The sequence below is a fragment of the Pezoporus flaviventris genome, unplaced genomic scaffold (assembly GCF_033815535.1).
Source record: "Pezoporus flaviventris isolate CSIRO_AGI_PZ_B2104156 unplaced genomic scaffold, CSIRO_AGI_Pfla_v1 ptg000007l, whole genome shotgun sequence".
NCBI classification, from domain to species: Eukaryota; Metazoa; Chordata; class Aves; order Psittaciformes; family Psittacidae; genus Pezoporus; species Pezoporus flaviventris.
This window is the reverse complement of record NW_026892555.1, coordinates 96678017-96694636: the sequence shown is the minus strand read 5'-3', so window position 1 is coordinate 96694636 and position 16620 is coordinate 96678017. Positions and strand designations below refer to the sequence as shown.

At 38.4% G+C, this 16620-nt stretch overlaps 1 protein-coding gene and 1 long non-coding RNA gene across 2 annotated transcripts in view; one reads left to right on the top strand and one right to left on the bottom strand.

Moving 5' to 3' along the window:
• LOC133267362 (collagen alpha-1(XV) chain-like) overlaps nt 1-537 on the top strand; it is a 116608-nt gene extending 116071 nt beyond the window's left edge. The window contains 1 exon segment of the mRNA XM_061449642.1: nt 321-537. Coding sequence (XP_061305626.1) covers nt 321-537 — 217 coding nt within the window.
• A 57-nt stretch (nt 538-594) lies between these two features.
• Nucleotides 595-2491, bottom strand: LOC133267363 (uncharacterized). Its single transcript, XR_009742754.1, has 2 exons — nt 2214-2491; nt 595-1284 (listed from the first exon to the last, which is right to left on the bottom strand). It is a non-coding gene; the product is annotated as an uncharacterized LOC133267363 (long non-coding RNA).
• Between the last annotated feature and the right edge of the window lie 14129 nt (nt 2492-16620).

Genomic DNA, 16620 nt, shown 5'->3' with positions numbered 1-16620 from the left:
TTTATTTTTACCAGATAGTACAAGTAGCAATATTTTGGCCTACTAGAAATTATGCCATCTTTCTTCTCAAATTCCCATAGTCTATGAGTGGGATATCAAGTTGTGTCCTCCTTTTTCTCTTTTCTACCTTAATATTTCCCTACCCACTGCTTGGTTCAAGCAGGAGGAAAGCAGAAAAACGGGCCACCACATATGTAAGTGTGCAGTTAAATAAAGCAAAACAAAAAACAAAAAACAAAACCCCCAAACCCCAAAAACCAAACCAAAAACAAAAAAAAACATACTTTTTCAGGAAATAACTTCTTAACATTACTTTTCAGGCCTCAAAAAGTAATATGGCATGGTTCAACTACAAATGGGATCCGACTGGTTAGCAACTACTGTGAAGCCTGGCACACAGCTGATATAGGAGCTATGGGACAAGCATCACCGCTGAAGACAGGGAAACTTCTTGATCAGAAAGTATATAGCTGTAGTAATCATTTTATTGTTCTCTGTATTGAAAACAGTTTTGTATCAGATCCCTAAGGAAAATAATTCATCTGTTGCACATAGGAATATTCCATTTTATGACAGAAAAAGCTGACACTGAAATTTCATTTGTAATGATGTAAATATTTTGTTTTTAGTAATTGCACATTTCAGGAAAAAACAGCCAAAGAAAACATACCTCAACACAAACTGCATTCCAGTTAGATGGAGCATCCAGTCACATGTGGCTGACTTAAAGCCCATTCTTTCACTTGAACCCCCCACAGTTCAAAGATTGCCAACAATTAATTCACAGAGCCTTGGCTTTCTGGATGAGCTGAAGATCACTCAAGAGTAAAGACACTGAAGTGTAGATTATGAGAAGGTCCAGTAGCCTCTCTTAAGAAGTATGGCTCAGCAAGGCTGCTGCTTCTTCACAGCTGAAAAGCTGCATGCCCTATGATCTTCTTTTCACTTGCATAGACTTTGAATACCCAAGGCAATATTCATATACATATATATACTGCCCCTGAGCAAACAATGGGAGGCTGTTATACCTTACATGGCTGGAAGGTTCAAAAGGCTTTAAGAACAAAGGTGCTCACCTCCTTAGATTTCAGAGGAAGCCAAGTACCTAACGCATGTAAGCTTGCGTGGATTGCAGCCTGGTGCTTACACATAAATTTAGCAGCTTCTACATCTTACTTCAGCTTTTTTTCTTGCAGATTCTAGGCATAGGGCTTTAGGCAGGAGGAGTGAATTTCACTTAGACAAAATCTGCTCTTTATTTTGGTGCTATTGTTACCAGGAAACCTGCAGCAATGTTAATAGAAAACATCCTGTTTTACTGGTAGAACTGTGCAAAGTAAATGCAGACAAACAAACCATCTGACCTATATTTATTTCATTGCGTATTAAAGGAAGTAATTTCCTGTTGTGGCAGACTACTGCATGAAAGATGTCTGTCATGGTTGCTTTAAATTAGGTTCTAGACATGTTAAACCACTAAGTTATATATAAAGTTATTTTACTTTTTGTGAATATACCATTCTGGCATTCACATAATTAAAGAATTGTTAATATAAAATAACAGCAGCAATGATAGGAATGATCAGTAAATGCTAATATTCTTTGCAAACAGTACCACCATAATATCTAAAGTCTTTTGCCTATATATTTTTCTACTGCATACTTTAAACAGCGTATTTACTTGTATTTTATCAGGCAGTAACTAAGGAGGTCAAACTCCACATTATCATTTTTTAAGATTTAATCTAGAGTCTGTGTTGGAAATACATGTTCATAAGCTGACAGTATTAAATCACTAGATTTAATTCAAAAGACAAAAGCAAACCACACTTACTATACTAAACTGATATAATCATATAACGTAATATTGTGACATACAGCTTTGTTTTTCCATTTTACTATAAAAGCTTATTTCCCAGGGTCAGCTGAATCATATCTTCTTTTTTCCTTGGAAAAGTCACGACTCCATTGTTACAACATGCTAATGAGGCAAAAGCAGTTTATATTACATTTAAAATGTATGCATAACAATTCACTGCACTCATTTATAGTCCATTTCCTTACAATACTGAGCACTCTTGTGAAATACCAAATTCCTTCATTTCACACAGTTGGAAGAGTTGTATATGTATGCCAGGGTTTCACTCTGAGTCACAGAAGGCTCAAAGAGGAAAATAAAGTGCTTTTACATATATCCATCAGGAACCATCTACCTTTAAGCCTTTTGTTGGTAGACTCTCAGCTCAGCCAAGTCATGGCCAGTGGGGTTTGCACTTGCAGCCAGTCATCACCCAGTCATCACTATCAGTTCTTGCTCTTCCACTCCTGAGCTAGAGCCAGCAGCTAGGGAGCTGGCTATTTCTTTGCCTGGAATTGCAGTGATAATGAGATGGGGGAGAGATGGGATAACACAAAAGAGCTGTGTGAAGGGGAAAGAGAGAAGACAAAAAAACTCATGCAGTTCTTAGGAGATACTGAACTAGCATTTAAGTTGGACTCAGCAACACTGTGTCCAGAACTCTGTTTGTGCCCCTTTTAAAGGGCTAATCCCCTCTCTGTAACCTGTATAGCGGCTACAGTTTAGCAGGGAACTGAAATGGTTAAGTACCATCACTGAGATATTAAAGAACCCTCAATGGTTGCTTGCCACTTCTAACGTTAATCTGCAGGCTAGAGGAATTTACTGCACTCTTCAACTTCATATACAGAGCATGAACCATGCATTTTCTGCGCTACTGTGGTGCTGAGTTCACATGCTGTGCTCACACGTCATCAATGGAGCTAGCCTACCAGAGAATGGAATGAGAGATCTGTTGAAACGTGAGGCTTCCCTTGGAAAAAAAAACCACTTTTTGTAATTTTTAACCAGAGCCCGTGAGGTTGTTTATACTCCCTAGTATAACTGCAGAGAAAACATGACAGAGAAAAAAAATCAGCCAGTACTTAAAAATAAATTAGCTTTCTCTATCAGAGCAGAATACTTTTTTCAGCATGATTCCAACACAAAGCTCAGGTGCACTTGAGGAAGAACATTTGTTAATTCAGGTAAGGAACTGTGTATAAAGCAAATTAATCGCCAGAATGAGCACCAGAGCAAGGCTGAAAAAGTAACTGCACTAGAAACCAATGCAGGAGTCTGAACGAATGAAATCAGAGTATCAGTCAAATAAGCTTCTGTTTTTAAGAGGAAGGCTTTGGTTGAAAACATCCATTTGTTTTGAAGCTTTGATGTACTTGAAAAGGATCAAGTGCACTTACAGAATACACTGTAAACACAGACGAAATGAAAATCTTCTAAACTATGAGAACTCCAGGGCTAGTTGATGAAAAAAATACAGCAGATCCATTTCAGCTATTGGAATGAGTATTTCTAGAAATCAAACTGATAGATTTTCTTCCATACGAATTAGAGGTGCAAGCTATAACAGAAGCTTACTTTCAATCAAAAAGAATCCACAGTGGGGTTTGCAATTCTGCAAAACAATTGGTGATCCATTAATAACAATTAAAATGTAATTTTAATTAATCTGGTGATTAATCTGGTGGGGGGAGGGGGTTGGGGATCAGAAAAAAAGGGGGGGGGGGGGGGAGAAAAAAACCAACCAGAGCAAAACAGCAAGGTCTAGGAAAAGTAATAACAATTTGAAAAAGGAATATTGAACTGTTACTGGAGAAATTTGTTTATTTATCATGGATACTTCCTGGAAAAAAAACACTTTTTTCCATCCTTGCCACTTCATACCCCATAGCTGTGCTAGTCTTTAACTGTTTATCAGCTTATTTGACCTCACGTAAAGGATGGTGAATTTCTGACAACCAATTCACAAATCTAAGCCCAACAAAAATGTGGCTTCCCTTCAACTCACTTTCTTACAGTTCTATTTTTCATGATAGCAAATACTTCCCCACAGGGCCATATTTGTACTGATTTGTGAATATAAGAAGTGGATTGCAGACACCCCACAGTCCTGTTATGGCCCTTTAAAAAGTCTTTTGCCCTTCAGCTCAAGGATCTTTTCTCTGGGCAGTTGTAAAATGTGACATGTTACCATTGATCAGTAGTGTGCTGCTCTGCCTGAATGAACCACAGTGAGATAAGTGGTTTCTCCTCTCATTGCCATTATAATAAGCAAGCCAAACCTATGATTTTTCTGCAGTCCAGCATATACACCTCAAAGGACTGAAAATTAAGAACACTGCTCTTGGTGGTTTAATCAAAGACTGTTCAGCCTTGTTTCTGAGCTGTACATTCAGGTGAAAGAAGAAAGAATGAGTTGCAGTATGTACCGCTTTGAAGACCGCACAGTCTTTTGCATTAAGGTTTACATGTTTCAGAAGAAACATTGAAAGAGCTCCAAGACGGAGGACTTCAGAAGAAGTAACATTTGCAACTCCTGTTTTCACGCCAGTCCTCTGCCTGGAGAAGAAAACCTGTCTTCTAAATTTTAAAGGAATTAGATGCCAGAATTGCAATTTCACTTCAGTGTTCAAGTACAGGAGTTAATGGTATACATACATCCTCAAAAACACCTGATCAGCGTTTGGCTGTTAGAATTGAGCTAACCTTTTTTACTTCCCAGATTCTCCTCCACTTTATCCATTACTAAAAAAAAGAAAAAAAAGTCCCACAAAAACAACACCACAAAATAAACCACAAACAAAACTGTTCTACTCCTAAGTAATGGCTATGTATGCACAACCTAATGTGGAAATGCACCCAGAGTGAATGGTTCAGCTCTAGCAGTATTAGACTTTTCCTGGAGGAGAAGGAATGAGAAGTCAGAACACATCTACTTCCTCTATAGGAAGAAACAAGAAATGCAGTGGGGCTTTTTTTTCATTTGTACTTTCCTCCACCTCATGATTGACCTCCTCCTTCACTTGTCTTTCCCTAACCATTTGTCTTTTATTTAAAACTTGTGTGGCTCCTCCGGAGAAAAGCTGGACATCATTTGGAGCTGCACATGAAAGTTCCAACTTTCACATGGATCTTCTGCTCTCTGTTTTCCACAGCACCCACATAAGCAACAAAGGCTAACTTCCATTTGTGTGTGCTTTGCTGGGAGTACTGTATATAGGTGTTAGGATGGAAGAGAGTCCAGAGAGGTCCCTTTGGAGCCAACAAGAAACCACAACTCCTCCTTCCCTTACAAAGCAGCTAACCTCCCTGCATGCTCTTCCAAAGTACTACACTGTAGCTCTTTCAAACTCAGTGCACAGAATTACAGATAGCATAGGCTGTGGGAATTTCTACATGTAAAGTCAATTCAGCATCACACCCTGGTGCTGGTCAGGGGTAACACTATAACCTGCTTTTCTCAGCTCTTCTCAGGGGATACTTGTGATGCTTCAGTGGAAAAGGGAGTGACAGCCCTGCCTGACTTTATCAGAAGTACCTAAGATCACCTGCAAATTCAAATTCAAGCCAGGGTAATGATGATAAGAATGACTGCAGGAAAGGTATGAAGGTATGTTTTATATGCTGCACTTGAAGTTTGTTCTTATGAACAGCAGCAGGGGATGTCCTAATAGCTGTTTCTCCACTGGTCAGTATCAGTATTTCCTCACAGTCATTTTGTTTGGCTGACTTTGATTCCAGACATAGTCACAAGATCCACAGCAATGACTTGCTACTGGAAAAACGTATCTCCTCACTGAGTTAGGGGATGGGTTAATGTTAACCTCTGAAAAATGGTTCACTGTTGTTTAGCTTTGCTATAGCTTATGTATTTTAACCTTGCAGGCTGCAAGGTCTCAATAGAGGCTAGTTACATCTCTGAGGCTACATCTATATTAGAAAATTATCAGGGTGAGGGTACAGAAGATAGCACAAATAGCATGACTGATTTCTGAACTATTTACTCCCTGGTACAGTTCTGGTCAGTGCCACCTGCAACCCTTCCAGAGATTGCACCCCTTGATTCTACATCATGTTTAGGGCAGGATGAGTGGTTTATTTTAGCTCATGAGTTTGATAAATTCTCATTGTGATGTCGACCAAAACCAAACCCAAAAGTCATTAGATTTCCTTTTTTTCAGTTGGGAATTGTTCATCAGCTTCATCAAAACTCAGCAGCAATTTACAACTTGTTGATCAGATTATTTTCGAGTCCATGTTTCCTTCCAAGGAGGTATACTCCAGTGGGCTCTGAGCCTTCACAAGTGCCTGGGGTTTAGGAATTCCCTAGGGTACATCCGTGAAAAGATTGCTTCAGAAGCATTTACTGCAGCACATTTTCACTAATGTGTCCTTCACTGACATTAGTTCTGCCTCCAGAGTGAGAATCTGGCTCGTTCTCAGCAGCTTTTTCCCACACCACTACTTTGCAAAGTTTATCATTATAGCAAAGCCATTCTCAAACCACAAACTTAGTCATTTTTTGCACTTGATCTCAAACATCCAGGATTCAGAAGTAGCCCATATCAGGAAGACAGGGCGATCTTGATATCATACACTTATGTTGTGGTTTAAACCCAGTCAGCCACCCAGTTTCTACTCCCCATTTCTTTCCTTTCCTCCCCAACCCCCCCACCGGAGGGATGGGGAGGAGAATCAAAAGAATGTAACTCCCCTGGGCTGAGATAAGAACAGTCCAGTAACTAAGGTATAACACAAATCACTACTGTTACCACTAATAATAATAATGATAAGAGAAATAACAGGGGAAGAGAATATGGTATCACCTGCCAAAACGAGCCTGACCGAGGAGAGTGCCCTTCTGGGTAACTGGCCCCAGTTTTTATATAGTGGGCATGACGTGCTGTGGTATGGAATACCTCTTTGGCTAGTTTGGGTCAGGTGTCCTGTCCCTGCTTCCTCCCGGCCTCCCCCCCTCCCTGGCAGAGCATGAGACTGAGAAAGTCCTTGGTCAGAGTAAACATCAGTGTTAACAGCTCTGTTCCTAGACTGAAAGTCAAAACACAATGCTGCACCAGCTACTAAGAAGGAGAAAAATTGACTGCTACTGCTAAACCCAGGACAACTTACAAGTCAAGGTCTTTCAAACACATCCTGAGGCTGTTTGCCCCCACTGTTAGGATATCCTAACAGATAGAGCCAAAACCATTGTACTAGAGCTAAGTGTCTAACAGGTTGTAAGATTACACTAAAATTTGCTATGGCAGTGCTGATCTAAGTAATTAAAACATACACCACTGACAAAGCTTGAACACTGGGGGGCTTGTTTACAAATTTTTTCATTCTTGAGACTGCAGAATGTCCATCTTGACCCCATTTTCTAAAAGTTTACAGAAATTCAAAAAAGCGTATGTAAGACTGTTGTTTGTGCAAAGGGTTCAGATCCAGCCAAAGCTGATGCCACATATTAATTCACATGAATTAAAAATGGACACAGATTGCTAGTCAGAAGGGGTACTTATTAATAGCCACAGTTCATTGAGATTCATAGATTGAATGTGTATTCACTGCCTCTGTCCCTGCTTGCCGGTAGTTTGATATGTCTCAGAATGGTAAAACGTCAGCTAATGGTAGAAGGTCATCTAATCCAACTCCCTGCTCAAAGCACAGCTAAGCTAACTTGTAAATTAGGTCTTCTCAAATTGCAGTTGGAAGAACTGAAGGTGCACAGTGTGCTCACACGTCTGTGCCTCCATTTTAAGAAGGCAAGAAGCTGGTATATACATGTGCCATGATACTTTTCTGCCAGGGCAGGAAAGTATCTAGTTGATGTTACCAAACTGTCAGAAAAGATCTGTGGCCTGGGCCTCTCAAACTGTATCTCCTGAAGAAAGACCTCTGTGTTTACAAAGAAAAGGCTGGGGGAGAGAAGAAAGACAAGTTAATTGCATCTAACTCAGTCGTCTCCCAGTATCCACTTTTTTTTTTTTTCGGGGAAAAAAGTAGTCAACCCTCCCAGCCTAGCTGTTGATTATGTATCAGAGAACACTGTACGCCTTAGGCACACGCCAAGTCCTGCTCTCAATCAAGTGCTGAAGTCATGGACTCACAGTACCTTTCTTACAAACACCCAATGGCTCATCACCAGGAAAAAACATCAAGAATACTGATGAATAGCCTAGAGGAGGGACCAAAATAGTCACAGCTGTATCTTCTTTTACTGGTACACTCAGTAGGACATGAGGTAAGAAGGGAGAAGAAAGACGAGTCAAAAGGAGGAATAATAAAACACTGGAGTTGTGGTGAACTCCGTGAATGAGACGTTAGAAGAAAATAGCAACTTATCAGCTCTGTGTAGGATTTATAAAAGTGACTCTGAAGGTGGTAAACAAGCTAGTCTACAGGTTGGAGCTATAAAAGGGACAGTAAAATCAGAGATGTTTGTGAAAAGCAGCCTAGTAAATCCAATACATGTCAAACACAGTGAAAAAAAAAAGGATTTATGTAGCCATGTCCAAAATTTATGATCCTCTATCTTTCCCTCAACCACTGGTAAATACCCATAAGCAACTATAAGTCTATTCACACTCTGGGCAGTTAAAGAGAAAGAATATCTTTCCATAGCCCATGAATAAGAATCCAGACATTGAAAGAGCTTCAAGTAGCAGTCCAAATATCCTTAAGTCGTGCAAGTGAGGTCTGTGAGAACAAATCACTTGGGCATTAAACCTGTATTTCCCACTAGGACAATGGGTTAAAAGGTAACAGATCCCAGGTATACTTTTGCAGAAAAACTCTTGATTTTACATAGAAACAACTATGTGGAGAGAGTGAAGACATTTAGACAATGCTTTGTGTGCTGCTCACAAGACTTTCTATTAATTTTCACATGAGCATCTCTCTCTGTACATTGCGCAGACAACTTAAGCATCCGGCAGTAAAAAACTACAGTAATAAGACTTGAGCTGCCTAAATCTGAAATAATAAGCTACTTCCAAACTACTGAAACCTATTTTAATCAAAGGCAGGTCAAGATAAGAAATAAAGCAGCAACTATTTTGCCATCCAAAATTACAGCCTGCTCAAAAGTTAATCCTAGTTCACATGCAAGAGAAGCCTAAACTTGTTTTAGGCCAAAGTAAGATACAGAAGATTAATGTAGTAACAAGCCACCTACTCCACTTCTTCTGGGAGAGCTTGTCAGCATCTTTCATTATTACCAGTAGTGCCCAGTAACAACTGTGACTCTCCCATCAAAGCCAACTCAGAAGCATACAGAGAAGTAAGCAGAGGACAAAGCACAGAACAGGACACCAACCTGTTGAGACCCAGTTATGCCTTTAAGTGTTTTGGTAGCAGTATTCAAATGCACACTGTTTTCAGAATCAAGTGGTTTATGGTGTTTTCCTTTTCACAACACTTCTTCTTCATTTTGCTCACAGAAAAGCAATATCCAGAGAGTAAACTAGGACTATTCATCATGGTAAGGCTGCCTGGAAAATCCCAGCTTCGTGTGTTACAAATGCTGCTATGACTAAGGCATTGTGTGGCCAAAAAGAAAGGATGGGAGAAAGGATGATCTCATGTTTAGGGCAACAGAACAGTGCCCAAAGAAACTGGATTCTGTCCCTGATTCACTCGTGGAAGAAAAGGTCCATAGAAATTAGTCCATTTTAGAACAGGTTACAAACAGCGTGGAGTAGATTGTGGAGTAGATCAACATGCAATTCCATGACAGTTAAAATACGTTTGTGCTCCATGGCCTACATTCTCCCTTGTGTCCACCCTCCTTATCATGAAGCCCCACAGAGAGCACAAGAGATCAAAAAGAAACCCTGCAAAGTAAAAGAAATATGTTCCTTGCTGATTTAGCTCTTTGATTTGGCTCCTGTGGGATAAGATATGGGCAAGCGTCAGCAGAAGGGAGGGCAGAATCACATAGCCACAGATGCAGAGAACAATACTGCTTGCTTACATTGTTAAGGTACTGCACCCTCATGCACAGGCCACCTACTGAGCTGTGACAGTGAAACAAAATTTTGAAGAGCTTATCACTAAGCAGGCTCTGCTCATTCTGTGCACTGAATAAGGCAAAAATATTGTAAATATGATCACAAATTAAAAAAACCCCACCATACTAAAATGTGCAAATCCAAGTGGAAATGGGGCATTGGTAAACCCAGTTCTGGCACTTTTAAGTGCTTTATTGCATAGTGTTGAATGTTTTTTCTATCATAGGCTTCTTGTGTATGTGTAATTTATGACTCTTTTCATGCACCTAAATACAACTCCTTTTATCTCACCTCCTGGATAATCCTACAAAATGCTGAGAAGCACTTTTTCTCAGCCAGGCTATGAGAACAAATTAATTCTGTTGTGTTTGTAGGCCAGTCCATTTTTGAGAGCTGATCTGATCAGAAATTAAAACTGTATTAAAAAAGACACCACAGCAAGTCTTCAAAATGTAATACTTACACAGACCTTTGACCTTTAGCAAAGTTCTAAGAGAAACTGTATCCTGGAAAAAGACAAAGCATTCGGCTTCTCAGGAAAATTTGTTCATCTGAAAACTAACAGCATGATAGACTGAACTTCTAGCTACAAAAGGAGTAACCTTCCGTATAAAACTAAACTGCAACATAACAATACTTGGAAATACTCAAATATTTTGCCCTAGTGAATACTGAACATTTCTTGTTCAAGAAATATTCTTGTTCAATAATGAATGCTCAATGAACATTTCTTGTTCAATATTTCTTGAGCTTTTAATTTTCTTGAGCCTTTAATTTTCTGTACCGTAATATATTCACTAACTTTGACAAAGTTAATACCCTGACTAATTAGTCAAACTGAAAAGATCTTGCCAGTGAACTTTTCCTTTTCCATCTTTTACTCTTCATTAGATCAAATATATTCTTACTAACATAATTTCCAGTATTTTTTTAAAGAATAATCGAGTGCCATGATGGACATTTTCCCAACATTCATTCAAATGCTCATTTTTGCCTTATTTTTCTCCTGTTTTTAAGTTAGGAAGTGACACATTTATCCTGATTTCTTAGCAATGGTCACTTCTAAACCTACTGACAATACACAGTTTGTTTGGGCCGGTGTGATGAAAGCATTTTCAGCACTACTATTGCAGACATTCTGCGATATGTAGGTTATCTAGAACCTCATTTAATCAGATGCAAGGTCAAGTTTGGCTGGATAGTATCTCTTTAATTTCAGTTTTGACTAGTCTTAATTTTGGGAATAGGAAATACTTGGATGACATCAGTGGCAAGAAATTTAAACATCCTCTCAGACTTTAACAGAAGTATTTATTTCTTAGTGTCAACTTCCTCTTGCATTTCCCATTCAGTGGCTTGTGATGGTCTCCACATAGTTTAACAGCAGTTAACATTCACTATCAGAAGTGTAAAAATAGGTTAATAGATTTAATACACCCCAGCTTTTAGGTGCATTTCTTCATGAATCATCATAGGAAAGAATGACTACACCAGAGCAGGATTCATTGTTTCATAATCTGTAAAAACAAGTCCTGTTTCAGAGACCAGAAATGAATTCTCAGCTTCCAAAGTCCAACACAATTATCTGGTCTAGCTGGTGGGTTTTAATGGGCCACAGAAGCAAGATGGTCCCCAGAAAGGACAGTTACTTTTTTCAGAGTATCAAAAAGGGATGGGTTCCTCTCAAGTGTGCAGAGAAACCATATGATGAGATTTTTATTTTTGTTATTATTATGTTTTTACATCTTTCTGCCTGCACAATCACTTAAATTTGAACCTAACCTATTCAGAAATGAATGGAAGTAATTTGGCTCAAAGAAACTGGTGATTTGTATGCTGCCCCCAGAAAGTAGCATACAGGTAATTTTGCTGGAGGAATGCAGAGCGGTTTGTGAAGCTGGAGAACACTTGGTGTCCAGATTCTGGCATCTATTCTAGCAGCAAAAAGACCTGATTACAGCAAGGACAGCTGAGTATATCGATTTGGTTTTGCTAGATGGACAGCCAGCACCCAGATGTTAGTGCTCAGGGTTCTGCTCACAGCCCAGGTCAATGCGGCACAACGCAACTTCAATATTCTGTCCATCACCAAAGGGGATCTGTGAACTGCTCACAAATATTGGCAGAAACAAACAAGGAGGGTAAGACTAGAAGCCCACATCTCTTGGCTTGTTATTTAAAAGCTACATGAAAAAGCCTTTTCCATGTCAAATATATTAGAACTATTTTACCAAATGCAGGCAAGCAAACAACTGAGTGCCAGGAAACCTGTATGATGTTTGCTAGGTCTGTGACTGTGCTGTGCTGTTGCAGTGCTGAATTTTTAAAATGAAACCAGAAATTACTCATGACTTCAGGAGCAATTTGAAGCTTTATTAGTAGACAAATTTAGAGGTGTGAGTCAGCTATTATCTTTATGTACTAGGGCACTTTGAAAAATTTTTAAACGTGATTAAAGACTAGCAAAACTAAAAAAAACCCAAAACATTAATTGACAGACAATGGATACCAGCAGTCATCTATGAGGACCTCTCATCAAAAAGGCTTTCTGTCCCCGACTTGAGCTTATTTTTTTAATTATGTGCTGTAAGATCCACCTACATTCACAAACACTTGGGGAGAGCATTACCTGAGGAACCTGCCAACTGAGATTATCACTGGCCTGAAAAATAGATATGAAGAACATGATAGGAATGGTTTATTTAGATTTTGAAGGTCAGGTTCTTAAGCCTGGTTTTTAAAAAAAAAACAAAACCAACATACCACAACCCTGTGAAAAAAACTGTGTATCCATAGAAGGTCATTCCTGATAGCAACTTCTCCTTTTTTCTCACTTTATCTTATCAACTGGCACTCTTCCAAACCATCATAGTTAATATTGCATACTGTTTGGAAGCAGGCTACTTAAGCTCTTGAAAGCAGTACCGTTGCAAATATAGTAATATTTGAGACAATGTTCCAGGCAGTGAAGTCACTTTAAGAGGCAAGACAAATTGTTCAATAATTTGTTAACCATCAAAGATAAAAAAACAATTCACACATCTTCTAGAAAGATAGAACTCACATCAGATAACAGTGACATATCACCAGACATTCAAAAGAATTCACATTATAATGTAATCATTAGGATTTTGCACAGGATGCATATATAGATGGGAGTATTTCCATATCCAAAGACACGGGAACTATGTATTTGCTTAGTCTGCTTTTATATACAGTTATTAGGACCTCAGTAACTGCCAGTCAGCAACCCCACTTGGAAAACAAAGACCCAACATGAAAAAATGCCTAAAGATAAAACAAAAAGCAAGAAAATGAACAGTTACTTTCTACCAACAAAACACTCTAGACTCAGTAAGAAGAACATTCAGTTTCTTGTGTGAGGATATTGCAGTTGTCACTGTCTTTGAAACAGTAAAAAAAAACACAAACCAAAAAGCCAAAAACCTGCTTCAGAAGTTTGTTTACTAAGGCCATGACTTAAAAACTCATCCTTCCAAGTAGTTTATGGTACAAATGAAATAATTTTTCAATGTATGAAAAGGTTTGTACATCCCTAGCCTTTCCTAAACAAATTTGAGATTTGAGAGCTTCCACATTTCCATAGTCTCTCACTACTTTTTCAGCCTTATTGTGTTCTTCAAGTTGTATTTTAGTACCAGCATCCTCACTACCTTCCTTAATTCTCAAGAGAGACAGTTTCTTCAGCAATCTTGTATCAAGCCTAATATTCTTCTTGGATAAAAGTCAATCTTTGGCATCACACTTAAGGAATATGGCTGATGGAAAATTATCTTTGTAGAGAAACAGAATGAAGTACATTCTTATTATTTGCAACCAAAAAATGTTGTTCAGAATACCCATACTAACTCAGAAATGAAAACAGCAAAAATTATTCTTTTTTATAGGTCCAGTGGCAAAAGTCTTCCCTGTTAATAATGTTGTTTGAAAATGGAGAAATAACGAAGGACTTAATCTCAAAGTTATATATTCTTGGAGAAAAGTCAGAAACTTAACTGCTCAAGAACGGGTAAAGAACAAAGTTCTACAACTGATGTCCACCATCTCTCTTCACTGACCAATTTGTCATCTTATTCAAATAGACCTTTGGTCCATTTTTCGCTTTTAAATTTTTTGTTCCTGAGTAGGTACAAACTTCATTACCCAATTTAAAGGAAAAAGCACTTTTTTAGAATGCGCTACAGAAAATCTCCATATAATTTTCTTGGCATGCACCTTTGGAGTAAACTCAGCTCAGTTTGGGGTAAAGTAAACTTTGCTCAGTTTGCAAATGAACAAGTGAAAACATACAGAAAACACTGCTAGGAGAGACTACAGAAAAGGATTTTGAAACAATCAGGCAGAACCTAACTGCAATAGAAAGTCTGACATACCACTTCAGGTAACCTACAGTCACAAGCTCTGAAGAATGGACTGACAGGGGTATATATAGCAAGTCTAGAAAAACTGCAGTGAAACAGTCAGTTCCTACAACACACTCTAGAATAAACTCTTTTCTCATTCCCAGTTTGCAAGGCCAATAAATCAGTGTCAGGAGTTTACATCATTACTGAAGGTTGTGGGTTGGGTTTCTTTGGTGTTGTTTTGGGTTTTTTTTTGATTTATTGTGGATGTACACTTAACTGAACAAAATATTTTAACAACACAGTGGCAGTTTTATTGGGAAAAAAAAATTAAAGAGGACTGATATTTAAACTGGAATCTAGATCCTCCATCTAATGCTTTGGGATCTTAGTAACTTAAACACAAAATCCACTTCCTGCTCTAAGAAATTTCTTGTCTGTAATGATCTCTAATTAAATGGAATAGAAAGTCAAGTTCATCAAACACACAATAGGAAAACTCTGTGATCTGTGCATTGCTAGAGAGACACTAACTTTTGGTGCTTTACACATGCAGCTCCTTCCCTACTGAAGTCTAAATTGAGTCCAATCTCAAATTTGGTGTCAGTGTAGGAGGAAACTGACCTTTCTTGAAAAGCAGAATGATATAAATTATCACTTGCCCCATACCATATTACTTGGTATGAGGAGTAGTGTACAGGCAGGAAAAAAAGTTGTACTTCCACAGAAAAAAAACAAAGTATCCTAATTAGAAGCAAGCTGCATTAATGCATCTATCCTTCTCTATAGACACAGGTGAGATACTCAGGCAATTTCAGGGTTGCTATAGCAATATCAGGCCTTCAAATAGATAATGACATGCAGTCTAAAGTCATTTCCAGACCCTGTTGATGTCAGCCTGTTTGCTTGTGGCAACCCCTCCCTAAGCTAACTGGTCTTAGTCACTTCTGTGTTTAGCAACATGTCTTGCACTATGTACTTTTTCCCGGCTTTCAGCATAAACCGGACCTCTCTTAAATCAACACTGATCTCTTTAAACACACTTAAACCTAATTTCAAATGAAGTAGGGTATCATACATGTAGGAAACAAGCTCAGCAGCTGATGGACTCTACAATTCAAGGGGTTTAACAGCAGCAGCGCAAAACTGTCATCACTGAGATATGCTGAACTGCAGAGTAAGAACTTGCAACATTATAACGTTTCCACAAACCTCTTAGCAGCATAATAGGGAAAGCGTTAGCTGGAGGGATCAAGCATACTGCGTACTGACACAGGGTATTATTAGGCTGCTCAGTTCGTGACTCTGAGATATGGATCTGGTATGTTTCACGGTGAAATAAAAGCAAAAAGGGTTTCACACATCTTAAGCTTTGACTGGCTTTTTCTTACCAGAGTTGATTAAGTGGGGTTTAAATCCCACTGTATTTAGTTTTGGAAGCACTGATGAGGCAAATCAGGCAATGTTCATAAAGGTTATAAAGTGAATAATTCTGAATATTTTATAAAGCAGTGACTTAAAGTGTTTTCATTTGCTTGACTAATTTAGCAAGATCACAAATCTTTCCTAAACTTTCTCATTTGCAGGCTTATAGAAACTGCACACTAAAAAGCACTTTGATCCTTTCTGTCCCAGTTTTGAGCAGGAAAACTGCTTGGGAAAATTGAGGACTGAGGGGTGGGGGGAGTGGGGTTGGGGTGGCGGTGGTGTTTTGGGTGGTGGGTTTTTTTAGTATCACTTACTTTGTTGTCTTGGTAAACATTACACATTCAGTATTTTTCCTCTTGCTGAGTTCCTTGGTGATTATAATTTGTAAATATCATGATGCACTCAATAGTTCTTTAAAAAGCATATAAAATGTAGCTAATTACCATGGAGAGAAAACAGTAAAAGCTGCAAATGAAGTTTTGCAACACCTTTATTTCTTCTTGTTCTAGCACTAACTGTGCATACTTTCTTGCTGAAAGATTCATTAGAATTCCTTATTACCCTGATCTTTACAGTGAAATTATTTTTCTGGTTATTTTGGCAGAAAAAAAAAAGGCCAAGTAATTACTGTAATTTTGAAAAATCTGAAATCACAGGAGAGTTATTTTCTTCCTAAATAAAATGTTGCTTTACAGAAAGGTGTATCTTAGAAACTGTTTATTGACTGTGTCGTGGTCTAACATAGCCTTATTTGCACAGTCATATGTAAGATCTCATTTTCTTTGGATTGGCATTCAACTGTTTGCAGACACAGGGAGAAGCCTATTATTAAATTCTTCATAGGCTATCATTTTTATTTTGTATTTTTTATGTGACTGTACCATCTTATATGGCAAAAAAGACAGATGATTAATTATCAAACAGAATATATAACTTGAACTACTGTGCATCTCAAACA